Raw genomic sequence first — 17,501 nt, forward strand, 5'->3', positions numbered from 1 at the left:
GTGTGACGTTGAAAAGCAACAAGGCTTGGAGAACAAGGAAACTACTTTTTCCCACTTTCATATCATACATCAATTAACGTTTTACCCTTTTTCCGAAAATGGACTACCAAACAACGTTTTCATGATATTTGCGTGACTATAGAAAAATGATTTTGGAATTGATGTAATATTGTTTTAGTGGATGAGCAAGCTATATCATAAGTTGATTGGCGTCACCTGTGAGTTAACTCATTGTTACAGTTGTTTTTTGTTTTGTTTTGATGGGTACAAAAATTAAAATTGATTGAAATACATATGGGAATACAAAATGCATGAGTTGAATCTAAACCAAATAGGCAAATACAATACGTGTACTGCGTGTACATATTTCAATGTCGGTTACCGTACATGGCGATCAAATGTACGGAATCTCTTACTTTTCTTTATGGCAAGGGTGACTAAAAATATTTATGTATGAAATGAAACTAAATGTAGATAAATTATGCATTACAGAATCTTCCCTACTCCATTACATATTTCTGAAGTTTTAATAACTGATTACATAAGCATATATAATAGAAAAATATAATTCTAACGAAGAAATATTCACTGATTTAATTTTTAAAAATTAATTATAAAATCAAGCGGACTAGAATTTTCTATCGGTTTTGAAATATGGGCTCAACAAAGTTATGGGCTTTGAAAATCTGATCCATGACTCTAATAACCTGTGTAATAGAAAGAGGGGAAACACGTCATCTCTTCCCTCTCTCCTAGCAATCCGACGTGGAAGAATTCAAACGGGTTACACGAGTCGGGTTGGAAAAGATTTAAAAGAGAATCCGTTAAATTTGCGCGGGTATGAATTCTAGGGGAGAAACAAATAGTAAAGAAAAAAGAGAGTCGTCGTCTCGGATCAAACGGTACACGACGTGACTCCAACTCTCAGTCACTTAGAAAATTCAAAAATAAGAACGATCATGGCGACCTCTTACCTCCGATATTCTTTTTATATTTTCCCGGGAAAACGAAACAAGGACAGAGAGAGAGAGGACCTCCATTATCATGTTTTTTTTTTTTTAATTTGCATTTGACATACTTCTGTAATGGAACGCATATCTCCTCTCTCTGTCCAGCTTATGTCCAGGTCCTCGCTTTATAAACCTTAACTAGAAAAAAATAATTAGTTAATTTGAGTCTTCTGTTTCAGATTTTTAATTAGTTATTTCCAGTTGCAGACTGTAATATAATTCTTTTGTAATCTGTAGAGTTCTTTTTTATCAAGTTGATCGGTTTCACTAAGGACCTTCTGGATTTGAGTGTTGTTTCTGGGGAAGAAAATGTCTGACTCGCCCAGTTCTTCCCCACCAACACCTTCTTCGGATTCCGCTCCGCCCCCGGATAACTCCACCGGTGGCTCTGCTCCTCCCCCAACCGATTCAGCACCACCTCCTAGTCCCCCCGCTGATTCAACTCCGCCACCTGATAACTCCACCGGTGGTTCTGCTCCTCCACCAGCTGATTCAGCACCACCACCTAGTCCACCGGCTGTTTCAACTCCGCCGCCTGATTCGTCATCTCCGCCGCCGGCGACTCCTCCTCCGGTATCCCAGCCCCCGCCTGATTCCCCACCCCCTCCTCCCCCGGATGCTCCACCTCCAGCTGACCCCACACCTGTAGACTCCGGTTCACCACCACCGGAGCCCACTAACTCTCCTCCACCTCCTCCTCCTCCGGAGGAATCTGAATCACCACCGCCTCCACCAAATGAAGAAGACAGCTCTCCTCCTCAGCCACCGCCGGAGAAATCATCTCCTCCGTCTTCAGAGAAATCGTCTCCTCCGCCATCGGAAAAATCATCTCCTCCGCCTTCAGAGAAATCGTTTCCTCCGCCTCCGGAGAAATCGTCTTCTCCGCCTTCGGAAAAATCGTCTCCTCCTCCTGCGTCTTCACCGAAGTCAGCACCCAAGAAGAAGAAAAAATCACCATCACCACCACCACCTGGAGCACCCACCAAATCTCCTTCAAACGCGCCGCCACCGCTCAACGCACCTCACGCACTACCGCCCAAGTCCACCGCCGCAGGCGGACCTCTCAAATCTCCCTCTACCGGAGTCTCCAGCTTCCCGCCGCCGCCTCCAAACGGCAATGACAATGGCTATCAAGGGAAGACTATGGCCGGAATGGCAGTAGCCGGGTTTGCAATCATCGCCGTAGTCGCCGTCTTGTTCTTTGTCAGAAGAAAGAAAAAGAGAAACGTTGATGCGTACAGTGACTCACAATACATGCCTCCTCCAAACTTCTCCATCCAATCAGGTAAAAAAAAAAAAATTCTTGATTAATCTCTCATCTTCATGTTCTGTCTTAAAATAACACAAATCTTTAACCCTTTTTAAAAACCATGTATAGATGGTTTGTTACACGGACAGAACACAACAAAGGGATACTCTGTTCCTGGCGGTTACAACACACAACAACAGTCTTACAACACACAACAACAGTCCGACAACACCAGAACCAGCTTTGGTAGCCAAAGAGGGAGCCAAAGAGGTTACCCACCTGATTCAGCCGTGATGGGAAGTGGCCAAACGCATTTCACTTATGAAGAGCTAATGGACATAACCGAAGGATTCGCTCAGCGAAACATACTCGGTGAAGGTGGGTTTGGTTGTGTCTACAAAGGTAAACTAAACGATGGAAAACTAGTTGCTGTGAAGCAGCTTAAGGTTGGTAGTGGACAAGGTGACCGTGAGTTTAAAGCAGAGGTTGAGATCATTAGCCGTGTTCACCATCGTCATTTGGTTTCTCTGGTTGGTTACTGCATTTCGGATGTTGAGAGGCTGCTTATTTATGAGTATGTTCCTAACCAGACTTTGGAGCATCATTTGCATGGTGAGGATTCATTTAGCATTTTCTTCATTATGTGTGTTAGCTGACATGTTGTTACTTTTAAATTACTTACATGGAGTTGTATTTCTTGACAGGGAAAGGAAGGCCAGTCCTAGAATGGGCTAAGAGAGTCCGTATCGCTATAGGTTCTGCCAAAGGATTGGCGTATTTGCACGAAGACTGTAAGTCCTTTTTATATGCGTGTGAAAGCGATGCTTAGGCATTTAAAAGCACAAAGGGAAGCTGAATATATCTCTATGTTTTGTTTTGCAGGTCACCCAAAAATCATTCACAGGGACATAAAGTCAGCAAACATCCTGCTGGACGATGACTTTGAAGCTCAGGCAATAAAGACAACCCTCCTTTATTTTAACACTTCTGCTGTTTAACTATAGAGTTGTAGTTATGAGACTTGATGTGCTTCTTAATTTTCTGCTTATTTGATGTTTAGGTTGCTGACTTTGGACTTGCCAAACTCAATGATTCAACACAAACCCATGTATCAACTCGCGTTATGGGAACATTTGGGTAAGCATTTGTGAAGAATAGTCTTTGTAGTATTAGGTGCTTGAATCTCTAAAATAGAAATGTTAGAAGGCTAAAATGTTTTCTTGCCAAAATATTTAAGTTATTGAAAAGTAGATGAGCCTCTAAATTATTGCGTTTTGTTTTTCAGGTACTTGGCACCAGAATATGCACAAAGCGGGAAACTGACGGATAGATCAGATGTTTTCTCATTTGGGGTTGTTCTCTTAGAGCTTGTAACTGGACGCAAACCAGTCGACCAGTACCAGCCTCTAGGAGAAGAGAGTTTGGTCGAATGGGTAAGTAAAATACTAGTCTGCAAACACTCCTGTTGTATATGGTTGTCTATAGTTACTTAAAAAGACATAATCCATAAACTCACAGGCTCGTCCGCTGCTTCACAAAGCCATTGAGACTGGCGATTTCAGCGATTTGGTTGATAGACGGCTCCAAAATCATTATGCTGAAAATGAAGTTTTTAGAATGATTGAAACGGCTGCTGCATGTATTAGGCATTCCGGTCCAAAACGTCCACGCATGGCTCAGGTAACTTTCTTATTACACTTTCCAATAACCTCCTTATGAATAGACATAAACTCTATTCAAATCCATAAAATGAAGAAACTTAATATGACTATGACTCACTCTCTTATTAGTTAACTCTGAAAATCCATATTAGTAGCAATAATATTGACTAATCAAATTTCACCTACATAGCTACAATGTACATCTTAGTTGGTCAAGCTTGAAAACTTATCTTCTGAAACAAAACTTGGTTTGAATAAGGTTGTGAGAGCACTGGACAGTGAAGGAGACATGGGAGACATCAGCAACGGAAGCAAAGTGGGACAAACCAGTTCTAATGACTCTGGTCAGTATAACTCAGACGCCATGAAGTTCAGGAAAATGGCGTTTGGTTTTGATGACAGCTCAGATTCTGGAGACTACTCTGTCCGAAGCTCAAGTAGAGGATCCCATGGAGCTTCTACTGAGTTCACGAGGAACGAATCTGAGAACCGAAACTTCAATAACAGGCAGTTCTGATTGAAACATAGGTGAAGTTATTATACCTCTTCACTAATGCTTGAGCTCTCTGAACATCATTAATGCTCTTTGTATTTTTGTGTGAGGTGCATTTTCTTGCATAGCCACCTTTTGGTTTTGCTCCATAATGGCCATTTGCCTCAAAAAAAACTTATAATAGGATTAGAACAAGAAAAAGCAAAAAGAAAAAGAAAGAAAAATAACTCATAGAAGTTCTGAAAGAGTGATTTGAATCTTGTTTGCTTTTTGTTTATCTGTGTTTGGTTTCAGATTTTTGTTTAAGTGTGATGAGGATAATGAAGAATTTCATCTTCTGATATGTAACATCTTTTACAGACCCTGCTATATGTTACTTATCATCTTGATTTCATATATAACTTAATATCCAAAGTTCCATACTTATATGAAACAAAACCAATAGACCCAAAACAAGAAACACTACAAACAGAAAAAAATAAGAAAAGGATAAAACTAAACAAGCTTGAGTAAGTCTCTTGTCTTATTTAGATCATTCTCCCTGACCGGTGCTTGAAGCCCGAACCACCGTGTCTGAAGCCAACCTCCATTTAGCCGGTCACTGGAACCTTACTCCATGTTTAACAGCTGGAGGTGGTCCTTTCTTTCCTCCTCCTCCTCCTCTCTTGTTATCAAACCCAAACTCAATGTCTCCTCCGTTTCGACCAGATGGTTTGCTCATAGGACCAGAAGGTTTGCTCATTGGACCAGGACGCTTTATATCAAACCCAAACTCCAAATCATCACCTCTCTCTCTTGGCTCACGTTCCACAGGTCTGATCTCACGGCTCTTCTTTGACGAGGGCTTCTCATGCTTTGAGGGTTTGTTTTTGTTTTTGTGTTCTTTGCGACCGCGGTTGCATATCCTTCCAAACACACAAGCCAGTGCTGCTAAGATAAGGATGGCAGCTATAACTATGAAAGCTGTACCAAATGAGCCACTTGAACCAGATGACGAAGGTGGCGCATAAGAGGAAGGTGTTGAAGAAGAAGAAGAAGGATACACAACCAGAGGTTGCTGGAACTGTTGTTGTTGTTGCTGCTGCTGCTGCTGTTGTGGCTGCTGCTGTTGTTGGTCTTCCATTTTTTTGTTGTTGTTGTTGGTGGGCTTGGTTTTGATTGTGAGATTTTGGGAGCTCGGTGATGTTGAAGAGCACTACAATTTATGTCATTTCCATCTGAAATGTGGCCAATGTATTAATAGTACTAACATCATTCTCCATAAATAAAGTTTATGCAAGGCATGGTCTTTCTTCTTGAAATAAAGTTACATATTGCTTTAATAAAAAAGTAATGTGGGTTTGTTTTTTATTGTTTGTCATCAACAATGTGAATTTATTTAAAGAGATGCACTTTCGAACATTTTCTGATTGCTTTGTTAGAAGAGAAAGTGAGAATTTGGTTAAGTATTTTTTAGATGAAACGCACAACTCATTGTTTCCAATAAAGATATCAAATAAAGATACGATGAGTGGGCATGCTGCTTTACCAATCATCACCTCTTTCACTATTTTTCAGTCTCAAATTTTCAATCCCCTAGTGCTTGTATGTATCTTGTGTATTCTTTACCAAAATAATTTTTGATTTTTATAAAGTTGGCCTCAATATCAGGAGTGAAATCATCAGATTTTTTTTTATTTTCAAATAAAAGAGGAATATGGATCCACTAATCTTGCATAAAATACTTTACACCATCAAGTCTACTTTAGTATTAAGAGGTCACTTTTCTTGTGGATGTCTAATAGCATTTATTTACTTTAGTTTTGTAGGTTTAGAGTGGGGTTCCACAAGAGAGGATGTAATTGGAATGTATTCAACATAGGGATTAGTGTAAAACACATTTTGAGTTCTTTCACGCAAATATCTGTTTTCATCTTTTCCTTTTTCATATTATTTTCAAACTTTTTGTCTCCTTGAATGTCCTTTTCTTCCTCAGATAATGTTGAAAGTTGAAGCGTTCACAATGTCATATTCTTATCAATCACAATGGCCTAATGTGATCACCTTTAGATTTTGAATTTTGATTCTTTTTTTGCTGTTCTATTTTTACAAAGAAAGAAAAATATTCCTTGCATGATAACTGCAGATAAGTCCAAAATTTCTTGATGGACCAAATCCATGTAAGGACTCATTGTAATGGGTCACTTACGCAGCTGGACTTATTATCTCATTCTAGTTATTCACTAGCAGGAACATTTTGTTTGTTACTGAATTTTTGTCAGATAAATTGTCTACTTTTACTTTTGTTTCCCTTCTTTGCTTAATATTTGTTCTGTACATTGAGCATATACAAAAAGAAGCCAATATAATGTTTCTGAATCATTAATACTTTTTTGAGAAAATGAAAAAACAATTTGGTCCAAGTTAGTGAAATAAGATAAGTTATGTCCAAAAGTAAAGTAATTTCGTTCACCATATGCATAGAGCAAAGGAGCCATCACTACTCAGTGATGATGTTTTCGCCGAAACGGCATACATCTTTAATAGTTATTGTTGAATTTCTTTATTCTTTACCAATATGAATTGTTATTGAAAATTTATTAGAGATTTTATGTGTTTTGTAAATTTTATTTCCCTTTCTATACGGTTTAACTCTGTAGTCTCTACATTAAGCATATACACAAACTAATAATGCTTTAGATTAATGAACACCTTCTTGAGAAAATGGAAGAAAGAACTTGGTCCAAGTCGATGAAATAAGAAAAGACAATTCTCTCAAATAGTTTTTTTTTAAAAAATTTTTGTCACAAAAATAATTTTCAAAAAATAAAATGATCAAAATAGTTTTTTTTTATTTTGAAATTTTTAATATTTATTTATTTTTTAAAAAAATTTGAAATCTTATCCTAAAATCCCACCCTTTAACTCTAAATCATAAGTCTAAATTAGTTAACCATAGGATAAAAATACATTTTTGTCATTTTAATAAAACTTATTTTGGTTATTTTTTTTATTGATGACTATTTTTGTGACAAAAAATTAAAAATAACTATTGTCATAAAGAATTTCTCGATAAGAAAAGTGGTGTTAAAAATAAAGAAAAATAGAGAATGAGCAAAGGAGTCTCATCATTGATGACGTATTCGCAAAACGGCACGCAGTTCGTCACACCGTGGCGAGATTTTCAACGTTACCTTCTTTTTTTCTCGCGATAAGCCCAGCTAGAAAACGACACGTGGCAATCGTGTTCCTCAATGGTCTGGTCTCTTTTGTCTGCAAGGTTTGCCACTCTAGGACCGTCGCATCGCAATCTTCTTCGTCCATGTGTATCACATGGTGGTTTGTGTGACCCAAACACCAAACATAAAGCTTCCATACGACTGGACCACTAGAAGAAGCTTGTTCTTTTTTTTTACGCTTTGTCGATCGCTGTTGGGAAGATCACGCGACCTGTATCCTCTCGATCTCGGTGAGGATTGTCGGAGGAAACAAAAAAACTCAGTCTAATGCTCTCATAGATTGATTCTCTCCTTCAGATCTGATAGTGATTTTACGGATTGTCAAGTGCTTCGTCGTCGTGGGTAAAATAAAAGTTGCTTTTACTATAATTAAGATAAAATATTAATTCGTCAGCTTTACTTTGATTGCGTGATTAACTTATTCATCCTCAAGAGGATGTTCTGTTCTTTGTTCATGTTTTTTTTTTAATGTCCGAATTGGCTTGAGCTCATGTTCTGTTCTGTCTGTGCTATTGTTGGTTCTGACGATCAAAGTTGATTTTTTCTAGCCATGTCCCATGATGATAAACTTTTGATTGTTCCAGTGCCTTATATTCAAGACATAAATGGGAAAGGCTAACAATGCTGGTTCAGACACCAAGAGAAATATTGTCTCAAGTGTTTTTGATCCTGCATTCTCTAGATTCGTTGGACTCTCTCAGAAGCTCCAAGCCCGTGTTAAGGTTATAATTTGGTTTCACACATGCTTTCAATGTCCTGTGATGTTGTTTATCTTTCAAGGTGCTGACAAAAAAGAAGCTTTTTTGCGCTCTTTGTCACAGTCCCAGCTGAAGAATTTGACCGCTGATAAGCATGGGAGGCAAGATAATGAAATCTCATCTAACTCCATACAAATGGACCTGGAGAAGCAGCTAGATAGTTGGAGAGGAAACCCTTCGTGGGCTGATCAACCACCAGTCGTTAAGGTGATCAATAGACTTCACTAGCCGGTTCTTTTCAGCGCTAGTGAGAGAATCTTGTTATATGACAGAGATAATTTAATCTTGGCAGGTGAGTATTCCAAAAGGGTCGCTTTGCAATCTCAAAGCTGAGGTGAACGTTGGTTTACCCCCTGATGCAGTCTACAACATTGTGATTGATCCTGACAACAGAAGGGTCTTCAAGAATATCAAGGTACTTCTATCTTACCTTCTTCCTCCATTAGAGGTTATGCTCCAGCCTGACTGTGATCACATTTACAGGAGGTTCTGTCGCGGAAAGTAGTGGTGGATGAAGGATTGAGGCAAGTGGTGGAAGTAGAACAAGCTGCTTTGTGGAGATTTCTCTGGTGGTCTGGAACGATCTCAGTTCATGTCTTGGTTGATCAAAACCGAGCAGATCACTCGGTAAGACCACTAAACAAAAAGTCTTTGAGTCTTTTTCTTGAATGGTTTGTGAAAAGGAAATGTGTTTGCAGATGAAATTCAAGCAAGTGAAGAGCGGGTTCATGAAGAGATTCGAAGGAAACTGGAAAGTTAAGCCTTTGTTTGTGGACGAGCATATGTGCGATCGTCTGAAACCGAAAACACTGGAGGAGTATGAGCAGTGCACTGGAGGTAAAGGGAGGGTCGGATCAAAAGTGACGCTTGACCAGCTAATACAGCCGGCGATTGTTCCACCGCCTCCCATTTCTTGGTATCTTAGAGGCATCACGGCCAAGACAACAGAGATGCTCATCCATGACTTGTTGGCTGAGACCGCTAAGATCCGCAAACGTTTGGCAACCGGCGAAACGGATGATAGTCACTCGCTGGATGAGCAGCAGATTGTGAATCCCGGAGATATAAAGGAGAGATGGGCTGCACACAGAAGAACATCAAGGAGACGTCGAAAAGATTTGTGCTGATTCAGTTCTTAAGGAAAACTGTAACCCAGTCCATGATTTTGGTTGGTCATAGAAATGTTCATGACTTTTGGGATCAGATACGTATACGCTTGCACTAATGGAGAATGTTGAAATTTTTCTACAGCCACTCTACGAACTACGAATGACAAGAAATATTCAGTATGTACTAAAGAATTTATCTTATTATGCTCACGCTTGCAAATGAAGTACATAATGTAACAAGAAAGCAATAACATTCAATCATCAATCCAAGGTTTGAACAAATCAAAATGCACGAAAACTATTTAAAGGGGCTCATAAGGTTTTTAGGTACACATCTATACTTGCACAATCAGAACATTCATATAATAGCCAGTAGCAAAAAGGTTCAAATAATATTTATAATCTTTCTCTTGCATCCAGAAACTTTACCAACATACGGCAGGAAGAATCATCCCGATGCGATGCTGTTTTACTTCATTACGCCTTGCCAGCGATGTTGTTGGACAGCCAGTCCAGACCTTCGTACAGCCCTTCACCTGAAGTGGCGCATGTGCTCTGAATGTACCTGTCGATTGACATAAATTTAAAAACAAAAGAAAGGTTTTAATTTTCAGAGAATTGTTAGGATAGGTTTATTTACCAGTGACGCTGACGCAGGGAGTGAAGGCCAAGCTTATCCGTGATTTCAGCGGCGTTCATCGCGTTTGGAAGATCTTGCTTGTTAGCAAACACAAGCAACACAGCATCACGCAGCTCATCCTGCCAAAAAAAAAAAAAATATCGAGAACATAGTTGGTGAGTATATGACTTTCGGAATATTACACTACAAATCACTCTGCGTAAGGAGATATGGACCTCATTGAGCATCCTGTGAAGTTCATCTCTAGCCTCAACAACTCTGTCTCTGTCGTTGCTGTCCACGACAAAGATCAGACCCTGAGTGTTCTGGAAGTAGTGCCTCCACAAGGGACGGATCTGAGAACCAAATCAAAAAGTTCGGTTAAGAAGATTCTTCAAAAGTAGAAGAGAGATTAACGTTCTACAGCTACAGAAGATACACGAACAATCATCAGATAACTGGAGATCAGACCTTGTCTTGACCCCCGACATCCCACACAGTGAAACTGATGTTCTTGTACTCCACAGTTTCCACATTGAAACCTGCAAAAGATAGAATCTAGAGTTCAATACCCAGTTGAAAAACCAGAAACAAGCAATTGTTGAGGTGAGAAGAAGCATCTACATTAAGCATATACACAAACTAATAATGCTTTAGATTAATGAACACCTTCTTGAGAAAATGGAAGAAAGAACTTGGTCCAAGTCGATGAAATAAGAAAAGACAATTCTCTCAAATAGTTTTTTTTTAAAAAATTTTTGTCACAAAAATAATTTTCAAAAAATAAAATGATCAAAATAGTTTTTTTTTATTTTGAAATTTTTAATATTTATTTATTTTTTAAAAAAATTTGAAATCTTATCCTAAAATCCCACCCTTTAACTCTAAATCATAAGTCTAAATTAGTTAACCATAGGATAAAAATACATTTTTGTCATTTTAATAAAACTTATTTTGGTTATTTTTTTTATTGATGACTATTTTTGTGACAAAAAATTAAAAATAACTATTGTCATAAAGAATTTCTCGATAAGAAAAGTGGTGTTAAAAATAAAGAAAAATAGAGAATGAGCAAAGGAGTCTCATCATTGATGACGTATTCGCAAAACGGCACGCAGTTCGTCACACCGTGGCGAGATTTTCAACGTTACCTTCTTTTTTTCTCGCGATAAGCCCAGCTAGAAAACGACACGTGGCAATCGTGTTCCTCAATGGTCTGGTCTCTTTTGTCTGCAAGGTTTGCCACTCTAGGACCGTCGCATCGCAATCTTCTTCGTCCATGTGTATCACATGGTGGTTTGTGTGACCCAAACACCAAACATAAAGCTTCCATACGACTGGACCACTAGAAGAAGCTTGTTCTTTTTTTTTACGCTTTGTCGATCGCTGTTGGGAAGATCACGCGACCTGTATCCTCTCGATCTCGGTGAGGATTGTCGGAGGAAACAAAAAAACTCAGTCTAATGCTCTCATAGATTGATTCTCTCCTTCAGATCTGATAGTGATTTTACGGATTGTCAAGTGCTTCGTCGTCGTGGGTAAAATAAAAGTTGCTTTTACTATAATTAAGATAAAATATTAATTCGTCAGCTTTACTTTGATTGCGTGATTAACTTATTCATCCTCAAGAGGATGTTCTGTTCTTTGTTCATGTTTTTTTTTTAATGTCCGAATTGGCTTGAGCTCATGTTCTGTTCTGTCTGTGCTATTGTTGGTTCTGACGATCAAAGTTGATTTTTTCTAGCCATGTCCCATGATGATAAACTTTTGATTGTTCCAGTGCCTTATATTCAAGACATAAATGGGAAAGGCTAACAATGCTGGTTCAGACACCAAGAGAAATATTGTCTCAAGTGTTTTTGATCCTGCATTCTCTAGATTCGTTGGACTCTCTCAGAAGCTCCAAGCCCGTGTTAAGGTTATAATTTGGTTTCACACATGCTTTCAATGTCCTGTGATGTTGTTTATCTTTCAAGGTGCTGACAAAAAAGAAGCTTTTTTGCGCTCTTTGTCACAGTCCCAGCTGAAGAATTTGACCGCTGATAAGCATGGGAGGCAAGATAATGAAATCTCATCTAACTCCATACAAATGGACCTGGAGAAGCAGCTAGATAGTTGGAGAGGAAACCCTTCGTGGGCTGATCAACCACCAGTCGTTAAGGTGATCAATAGACTTCACTAGCCGGTTCTTTTCAGCGCTAGTGAGAGAATCTTGTTATATGACAGAGATAATTTAATCTTGGCAGGTGAGTATTCCAAAAGGGTCGCTTTGCAATCTCAAAGCTGAGGTGAACGTTGGTTTACCCCCTGATGCAGTCTACAACATTGTGATTGATCCTGACAACAGAAGGGTCTTCAAGAATATCAAGGTACTTCTATCTTACCTTCTTCCTCCATTAGAGGTTATGCTCCAGCCTGACTGTGATCACATTTACAGGAGGTTCTGTCGCGGAAAGTAGTGGTGGATGAAGGATTGAGGCAAGTGGTGGAAGTAGAACAAGCTGCTTTGTGGAGATTTCTCTGGTGGTCTGGAACGATCTCAGTTCATGTCTTGGTTGATCAAAACCGAGCAGATCACTCGGTAAGACCACTAAACAAAAAGTCTTTGAGTCTTTTTCTTGAATGGTTTGTGAAAAGGAAATGTGTTTGCAGATGAAATTCAAGCAAGTGAAGAGCGGGTTCATGAAGAGATTCGAAGGAAACTGGAAAGTTAAGCCTTTGTTTGTGGACGAGCATATGTGCGATCGTCTGAAACCGAAAACACTGGAGGAGTATGAGCAGTGCACTGGAGGTAAAGGGAGGGTCGGATCAAAAGTGACGCTTGACCAGCTAATACAGCCGGCGATTGTTCCACCGCCTCCCATTTCTTGGTATCTTAGAGGCATCACGGCCAAGACAACAGAGATGCTCATCCATGACTTGTTGGCTGAGACCGCTAAGATCCGCAAACGTTTGGCAACCGGCGAAACGGATGATAGTCACTCGCTGGATGAGCAGCAGATTGTGAATCCCGGAGATATAAAGGAGAGATGGGCTGCACACAGAAGAACATCAAGGAGACGTCGAAAAGATTTGTGCTGATTCAGTTCTTAAGGAAAACTGTAACCCAGTCCATGATTTTGGTTGGTCATAGAAATGTTCATGACTTTTGGGATCAGATACGTATACGCTTGCACTAATGGAGAATGTTGAAATTTTTCTACAGCCACTCTACGAACTACGAATGACAAGAAATATTCAGTATGTACTAAAGAATTTATCTTATTATGCTCACGCTTGCAAATGAAGTACATAATGTAACAAGAAAGCAATAACATTCAATCATCAATCCAAGGTTTGAACAAATCAAAATGCACGAAAACTATTTAAAGGGGCTCATAAGGTTTTTAGGTACACATCTATACTTGCACAATCAGAACATTCATATAATAGCCAGTAGCAAAAAGGTTCAAATAATATTTATAATCTTTCTCTTGCATCCAGAAACTTTACCAACATACGGCAGGAAGAATCATCCCGATGCGATGCTGTTTTACTTCATTACGCCTTGCCAGCGATGTTGTTGGACAGCCAGTCCAGACCTTCGTACAGCCCTTCACCTGAAGTGGCGCATGTGCTCTGAATGTACCTGTCGATTGACATAAATTTAAAAACAAAAGAAAGGTTTTAATTTTCAGAGAATTGTTAGGATAGGTTTATTTACCAGTGACGCTGACGCAGGGAGTGAAGGCCAAGCTTATCCGTGATTTCAGCGGCGTTCATCGCGTTTGGAAGATCTTGCTTGTTAGCAAACACAAGCAACACAGCATCACGCAGCTCATCCTGCCAAAAAAAAAAAAATATCGAGAACATAGTTGGTGAGTATATGACTTTCGGAATATTACACTACAAATCACTCTGCGTAAGGAGATATGGACCTCATTGAGCATCCTGTGAAGTTCATCTCTAGCCTCAACAACTCTGTCTCTGTCGTTGCTGTCCACGACAAAGATCAGACCCTGAGTGTTCTGGAAGTAGTGCCTCCACAAGGGACGGATCTGAGAACCAAATCAAAAAGTTCGGTTAAGAAGATTCTTCAAAAGTAGAAGAGAGATTAACGTTCTACAGCTACAGAAGATACACGAACAATCATCAGATAACTGGAGATCAGACCTTGTCTTGACCCCCGACATCCCACACAGTGAAACTGATGTTCTTGTACTCCACAGTTTCCACATTGAAACCTGCAAAAGATAGAATCTAGAGTTCAATACCCAGTTGAAAAACCAGAAACAAGCAATTGTTGAGGTGAGAAGAAGCATTACCAATAGTGGGGATGGTGGTGACAATCTCACCGAGCTTGAGCTTGTAGAGAATGGTGGTCTTACCAGCAGCATCAAGACCAACCATCAGAATCCTCATCTCCTTCTTTGCAAAGAGCCTGCTAAACAGCTTCGCGAAACTCAACCCCATCTTGTCCTTTTAAACTGCATATAAACCACAACGAAGGAGAAAGAGAGATTAAAGCCTCATCCACATTCTCTAAGAACCTGATCAACATCGAAATGATTAAAAGGTAACGAGATCAGGTAGATCCAACACACACAGGCTAAATTGAAATCTGCATGATCTCTCGTAACGAAATCAGCTCTCAAGAAACAATTACGACGAGAAGAACTCAGAAATGATTACAGATCCACACTGATCGTATCAGAATAAATCAAAATCTAATCGCATTATCCATAGATCATGAGAATCATCAATCCTCACAATTCGCAAACCATTAAAATGAATCCGCAGCAAATAACATACAGAGATCTACGCAAAAAGAAAAAACAGAATAGTCTAAGAATCGCGAAGGCGAAAGAAAGCACAGATCCAGATCAGGAAAGTGTACCTCTGAGAGAGAGAGAGAGAAGCTTAAGAGAAACGCTAAATGCGCGACGACAAGAATCAGTGGGATGATTTAATTTTTAAGGGTACCGGCTTGTACGTCGCTTTTCACGCCGATTAACGAGAAAAATAACGTAAAGTTACGTAAGTACCCCTTCCTTCGAATCTTCCTTGACCGAGTGCAGCTGTTTTTGTCTTCGCGTCACGGGCTCATGCTGTCTAGCTAATCAAAAGCTGATAGATACGTCAGCGATGGCTGCTACCAAAATATGAAGTTGCCATGTCATTATCAATTTATTCTTTTTTAGTTATCTTTTTCGTTCAACTTAATAAATATGGTTAGAATTGGTTAACCATTGATTCAATTTGATTTGGGAATCATGTATCCGAAACATTCATTTATGTCCATAAATACCCAAAATAACTAATATATTTAATTTAGATATTATTATTATTATAAGTATAATTATAATAAATAAGTATATATAATACTCATTTGGTTCTCGGTACGGATCGGTTTCAGTTTTGGTTACAGATTTTGAAAATAATAGTTTTGGAATATTTAGACATGGTCTAATTAAACTTGGTATTTTGATTTGCGGATTGGTTCCAAATTGAGTTTTTGGATGTAGATATTATGTCTAGTCCTAGTTTTAGTTGCAGGTGTGAAACCTATCTACTTGGGTTTTGGATTCCCTTGTGTTTTGCTTCCGAAAATGTTTAAGTGATCCGTTGGTTTAGTGTTCCAGCTATAGCCCTGTTTGGGACGAAGACGCTGCATCAAGCGACCAGAAAACAAAAAAGCACAGTAACAACGGCAACCGACTTCACATTTCCGGCAACGATGTTGGAGTTTGGACGCTAGCGATTGGTTGTTGACTGAATTTTTTTGAAAACGATGATGCTGTTAATTCCAGCGTTCCAAATCATGTCTAATCTAAAGCTTGAAATGATCGCTGTGTCCAAACTCTGGAACTTTCTTTTCAGATGCACACTTTAAATTTTGACGTTGACGCTAGTAGCCGCGACTGTGTGCCGAACAGGGCTTGTGTATCTTTCTAATGTCATCAATAAAAACTAAATGGAAAAAGAAAAGCATTTTCGGTTATGTCATAGAATCGTAAGTAAATTGAATTCGGTTTGATTTACATTCAGTTTTTTTTATTGCGTTTAGTACAATTTCTGGTTTAGATTAATATAGTTTTTGGTTAAACTAAAATATATGAATTTTGTAGTGATGAAACGAATTTAATATAACTAGTTATATTTTCGGGCAAAAGTCTAGAGCCCAATTTAAATCTCATGTATCTATTTCTGATAGTTCTTTTCCTCGGAGAACTAATACCCTGAATTTTATAGCAGTACACAAATGTTCATTTGCACTATTCTCTCGAGAGTCTCTCCTCCCCAACGACAAAAACCCTAGAACCACCGCCAATTCTCCTGCTTCTCGCGGTGGTTGGTGACGTTCCGTCTCCGGTCACCGTGGGACAACGATTTCGAGTTCTCGTTCCAGCCTCTACCCTTTGCGGTCCCTGCCTTTTCTCTTCTCCTTGCTCGGATGCTCTGGATTTCTCTTCGAGATCTTACAGAATCCACGGGAGTCCTTGGCTTCTCTGGAGCTCCGGCGAGAAGCGACGAGTTGTGGGTCTCTCTGGGGCCTTGATTTGACTTGGATACTCCGATTGTGCTCGGATCTGGGTCAGATTCGAGACCCGAGTCTCGCCGGGATTGTGCGTCGCGTCGCTGCCAACGCTGTCCTAGCCTCTCCGTCTCGCTCCAATCGCCTTCTTCCTCAGCTCGTTTCAAGGTTTGTTTAGAGCTTCTCTTCTCAGCTCAGATTTGAGTGACATGTGGTCTCGAGGCTTGTCACAGAGAACCTCTTTCTATAGGTCGAGAGCCAACCCCATGACGTGCTTCGGCGATCGTTGTAGCTTCCCTTCTCGCTGGTTGATGTCTAAAGGTTGGGTTTTGAGGACGACCCTCTCCGAAGGTGTCCTTGCCTGAATGTGGAGTTTTCGATCCCCTCTTTGCCCGCTTGTTGTTGTGGAGTTCTAAGTCAACTCTATATGTATTTCATGTTCCCTTATTGCATATCTCCGGTTGAAGCGTTTGTGTCTTCCCTTGATGGTTCTTGCCGCATATTGTGGTCGCGTGGCCGGTTTGAGGAGCTTGTTTGTACCGCCTACGTTTGACTGGAGCTTGCTCTTCATCTTCAGCGGTGGACTGTCGGGTTTACACTTCCACTCTCTCCCGTGTTAGCTGAAGGCTAGTTTGATCGGCGTCCTCCTCCTGTGGTGCCCCGGAGCCGTTGCCAGCCGCCTCCGTTGAAGCCGCTTGGAGCTACCTTCCGGTGAGTGTTCGTCTGAACGGCCTACAGCTATTCTCTTGGTTCCTTTCGGTGATCGAGAAGTGGTATGTTTGGGAAGTCATATGTTGTCTCTTGTCCTAGTTCACTTATTAAGTTCATGGCTTACCTTCATCGGATTGTTTTGATCTTAATCTTAGTTCT

At 39.8% G+C, this 17,501-nt stretch overlaps 6 protein-coding genes across 12 annotated transcripts; 3 read left to right on the forward strand and 3 right to left on the reverse strand.

The window, feature by feature from the left end:
* The first annotated feature begins 1,294 nt into the window (after nucleotides 1–1,294).
* LOC106300726 (proline-rich receptor-like protein kinase PERK13) lies at nucleotides 1,295–4,564 on the forward strand. The gene is made up of 8 exons (XM_013736931.1): nucleotides 1,295–2,295; nucleotides 2,389–2,871; nucleotides 2,964–3,050; nucleotides 3,142–3,212; nucleotides 3,320–3,396; nucleotides 3,545–3,692; nucleotides 3,778–3,939; nucleotides 4,180–4,564. Exons 1-8 carry the CDS (start codon nucleotides 1,320–1,322, stop codon nucleotides 4,435–4,437), a joined length of 2,262 nt encoding a protein of 753 aa, XP_013592385.1. The 5' UTR covers nucleotides 1,295–1,319; the 3' UTR covers nucleotides 4,438–4,564.
* A 220-nt stretch (nucleotides 4,565–4,784) lies between these two features.
* Nucleotides 4,785–5,746, reverse strand: LOC106300725 (interferon regulatory factor 2-binding protein-like). The gene has a single exon (XM_013736930.1). It carries the CDS (start codon nucleotides 5,534–5,536, stop codon nucleotides 5,012–5,014), a length of 525 nt encoding a protein of 174 aa, XP_013592384.1. The 5' UTR covers nucleotides 5,537–5,746; the 3' UTR covers nucleotides 4,785–5,011.
* A 1,877-nt stretch (nucleotides 5,747–7,623) lies between these two features.
* On the forward strand, nucleotides 7,624–9,637 carry LOC106299984. 3 transcript variants are annotated; one of them, XM_013736013.1, is made up of 6 exons: nucleotides 7,624–7,994; nucleotides 8,049–8,353; nucleotides 8,453–8,596; nucleotides 8,682–8,804; nucleotides 8,873–9,016; nucleotides 9,088–9,637. In XM_013736013.1, the coding sequence occupies exons 2-6, from the start codon at nucleotides 8,237–8,239 to the stop codon at nucleotides 9,514–9,516; spliced, it is 957 nt and encodes a 318-aa protein (XP_013591467.1). In that variant the 5' UTR covers nucleotides 7,624–7,994; nucleotides 8,049–8,236; the 3' UTR covers nucleotides 9,517–9,637. The 3 variants fall into 3 exon arrangements, with proteins under 3 accessions (XP_013591467.1, XP_013591468.1, XP_013591466.1); XM_013736014.1 differs by having other exon boundaries at nucleotides 7,624–7,861; nucleotides 8,216–8,353; XM_013736012.1 differs by having other exon boundaries at nucleotides 7,625–7,973; nucleotides 8,216–8,353.
* A 95-nt stretch (nucleotides 9,638–9,732) lies between these two features.
* LOC106298090 (ADP-ribosylation factor 2-B-like) lies at nucleotides 9,733–11,398 on the reverse strand. The gene is made up of 5 exons (XM_013734185.1): nucleotides 11,246–11,398; nucleotides 10,589–10,675; nucleotides 10,354–10,473; nucleotides 10,139–10,257; nucleotides 9,733–10,063 (listed from the first exon to the last, which is right to left on the reverse strand). Exons 1-5 carry the CDS (start codon nucleotides 11,396–11,398, stop codon nucleotides 9,976–9,978), a joined length of 567 nt encoding a protein of 188 aa, XP_013589639.1. The 3' UTR covers nucleotides 9,733–9,975.
* Nucleotides 11,306–13,319, forward strand: LOC106299983. 3 transcript variants are annotated; one of them, XM_013736010.1, is made up of 6 exons: nucleotides 11,306–11,676; nucleotides 11,731–12,035; nucleotides 12,135–12,278; nucleotides 12,364–12,486; nucleotides 12,555–12,698; nucleotides 12,770–13,319. In XM_013736010.1, the coding sequence occupies exons 2-6, from the start codon at nucleotides 11,919–11,921 to the stop codon at nucleotides 13,196–13,198; spliced, it is 957 nt and encodes a 318-aa protein (XP_013591464.1). In that variant the 5' UTR covers nucleotides 11,306–11,676; nucleotides 11,731–11,918; the 3' UTR covers nucleotides 13,199–13,319. The 3 variants fall into 3 exon arrangements, with proteins under 3 accessions (XP_013591464.1, XP_013591465.1, XP_013591463.1); XM_013736011.1 differs by having other exon boundaries at nucleotides 11,306–11,543; nucleotides 11,898–12,035; XM_013736009.1 differs by having other exon boundaries at nucleotides 11,307–11,655; nucleotides 11,898–12,035.
* A 90-nt stretch (nucleotides 13,320–13,409) lies between these two features.
* On the reverse strand, nucleotides 13,410–15,093 carry LOC106299985 (ADP-ribosylation factor 2-B). Of its 3 annotated transcripts, XM_013736016.1 has the most exons (7): nucleotides 14,994–15,035; nucleotides 14,703–14,914; nucleotides 14,422–14,583; nucleotides 14,270–14,340; nucleotides 14,035–14,154; nucleotides 13,821–13,939; nucleotides 13,410–13,745 (listed from the first exon to the last, which is right to left on the reverse strand). In XM_013736016.1, the coding sequence occupies exons 3-7, from the start codon at nucleotides 14,567–14,569 to the stop codon at nucleotides 13,658–13,660; spliced, it is 546 nt and encodes a 181-aa protein (XP_013591470.1). In that variant the 5' UTR covers nucleotides 14,570–14,583; nucleotides 14,703–14,914; nucleotides 14,994–15,035; the 3' UTR covers nucleotides 13,410–13,657. The 3 variants fall into 3 exon arrangements, with proteins under 3 accessions (XP_013591470.1, XP_013591469.1, XP_013591471.1); XM_013736015.1 differs by lacking the exon at nucleotides 14,703–14,914 and having other exon boundaries at nucleotides 14,994–15,093; XM_013736017.1 differs by lacking the exon at nucleotides 14,994–15,035 and having other exon boundaries at nucleotides 14,701–14,724.
* Between the last annotated feature and the right edge of the window lie 2,408 nt (nucleotides 15,094–17,501).

Source organism: Brassica oleracea, chromosome C6 (assembly GCF_000695525.1).
Source record: "Brassica oleracea var. oleracea cultivar TO1000 chromosome C6, BOL, whole genome shotgun sequence".
In the NCBI taxonomy this organism is placed as follows: Eukaryota; Viridiplantae; Streptophyta; class Magnoliopsida; order Brassicales; family Brassicaceae; genus Brassica; species Brassica oleracea.

Bases quoted from the DNA above. Each gene is read 5' to 3' on its own strand.
- LOC106300726 (XM_013736931.1), top strand. From the start codon at position 1,320: ATGTCTGACTCGCCCAGTTCTTCCCCACCAACACCTTCTTCGGATTCC. The intron at 2,872-2,963 runs GTGAGGATTCAT...ATTTCTTGACAG, and splicing joins TTTGGAGCATCATTTGCATG to GGAAAGGAAGGCCAGTCCTA. The intron at 3,051-3,141 runs GTAAGTCCTTTT...TTTGTTTTGCAG, and splicing joins GGCGTATTTGCACGAAGACT to GTCACCCAAAAATCATTCAC.
- LOC106300725 (XM_013736930.1), bottom strand. From the start codon at position 5,536: ATGGAAGACCAACAACAGCAGCAGCCACAACAGCAGCAGCAGCAGCAA.
- LOC106299984 (XM_013736013.1), top strand. From the start codon at position 8,237: ATGGGAAAGGCTAACAATGCTGGTTCAGACACCAAGAGAAATATTGTC. The intron at 8,354-8,452 runs GTTATAATTTGG...TCTTTGTCACAG, and splicing joins AGCTCCAAGCCCGTGTTAAG to TCCCAGCTGAAGAATTTGAC. The intron at 8,805-8,872 runs GTACTTCTATCT...TCACATTTACAG, and splicing joins GGGTCTTCAAGAATATCAAG to GAGGTTCTGTCGCGGAAAGT.
- LOC106298090 (XM_013734185.1), bottom strand. From the start codon at position 11,398: ATGGACGAAGAAGATTGCGATGCGACGGTCCTAGAGTGGCAAACCTTG. The intron at 10,676-11,245 runs GTGTGACGAACT...ATTGAACTCTAG, and splicing joins ACGTTGAAAATCTCGCCACG to ATTCTATCTTTTGCAGGTTT. The intron at 10,474-10,588 runs GTCTGATCTCCA...TTTGGTTCTCAG, and splicing joins ATGTCGGGGGTCAAGACAAG to ATCCGTCCCTTGTGGAGGCA.
- LOC106299983 (XM_013736010.1), top strand. From the start codon at position 11,919: ATGGGAAAGGCTAACAATGCTGGTTCAGACACCAAGAGAAATATTGTC. The intron at 12,036-12,134 runs GTTATAATTTGG...TCTTTGTCACAG, and splicing joins AGCTCCAAGCCCGTGTTAAG to TCCCAGCTGAAGAATTTGAC. The intron at 12,487-12,554 runs GTACTTCTATCT...TCACATTTACAG, and splicing joins GGGTCTTCAAGAATATCAAG to GAGGTTCTGTCGCGGAAAGT.
- LOC106299985 (XM_013736015.1), bottom strand. From the start codon at position 14,569: ATGGGGTTGAGTTTCGCGAAGCTGTTTAGCAGGCTCTTTGCAAAGAAG. The intron at 14,341-14,421 runs GTAATGCTTCTT...TATCTTTTGCAG, and splicing joins CACCACCATCCCCACTATTG to GTTTCAATGTGGAAACTGTG. The intron at 13,746-13,820 runs GTAAATAAACCT...GTCAATCGACAG, and splicing joins TCCCTGCGTCAGCGTCACTG to GTACATTCAGAGCACATGCG.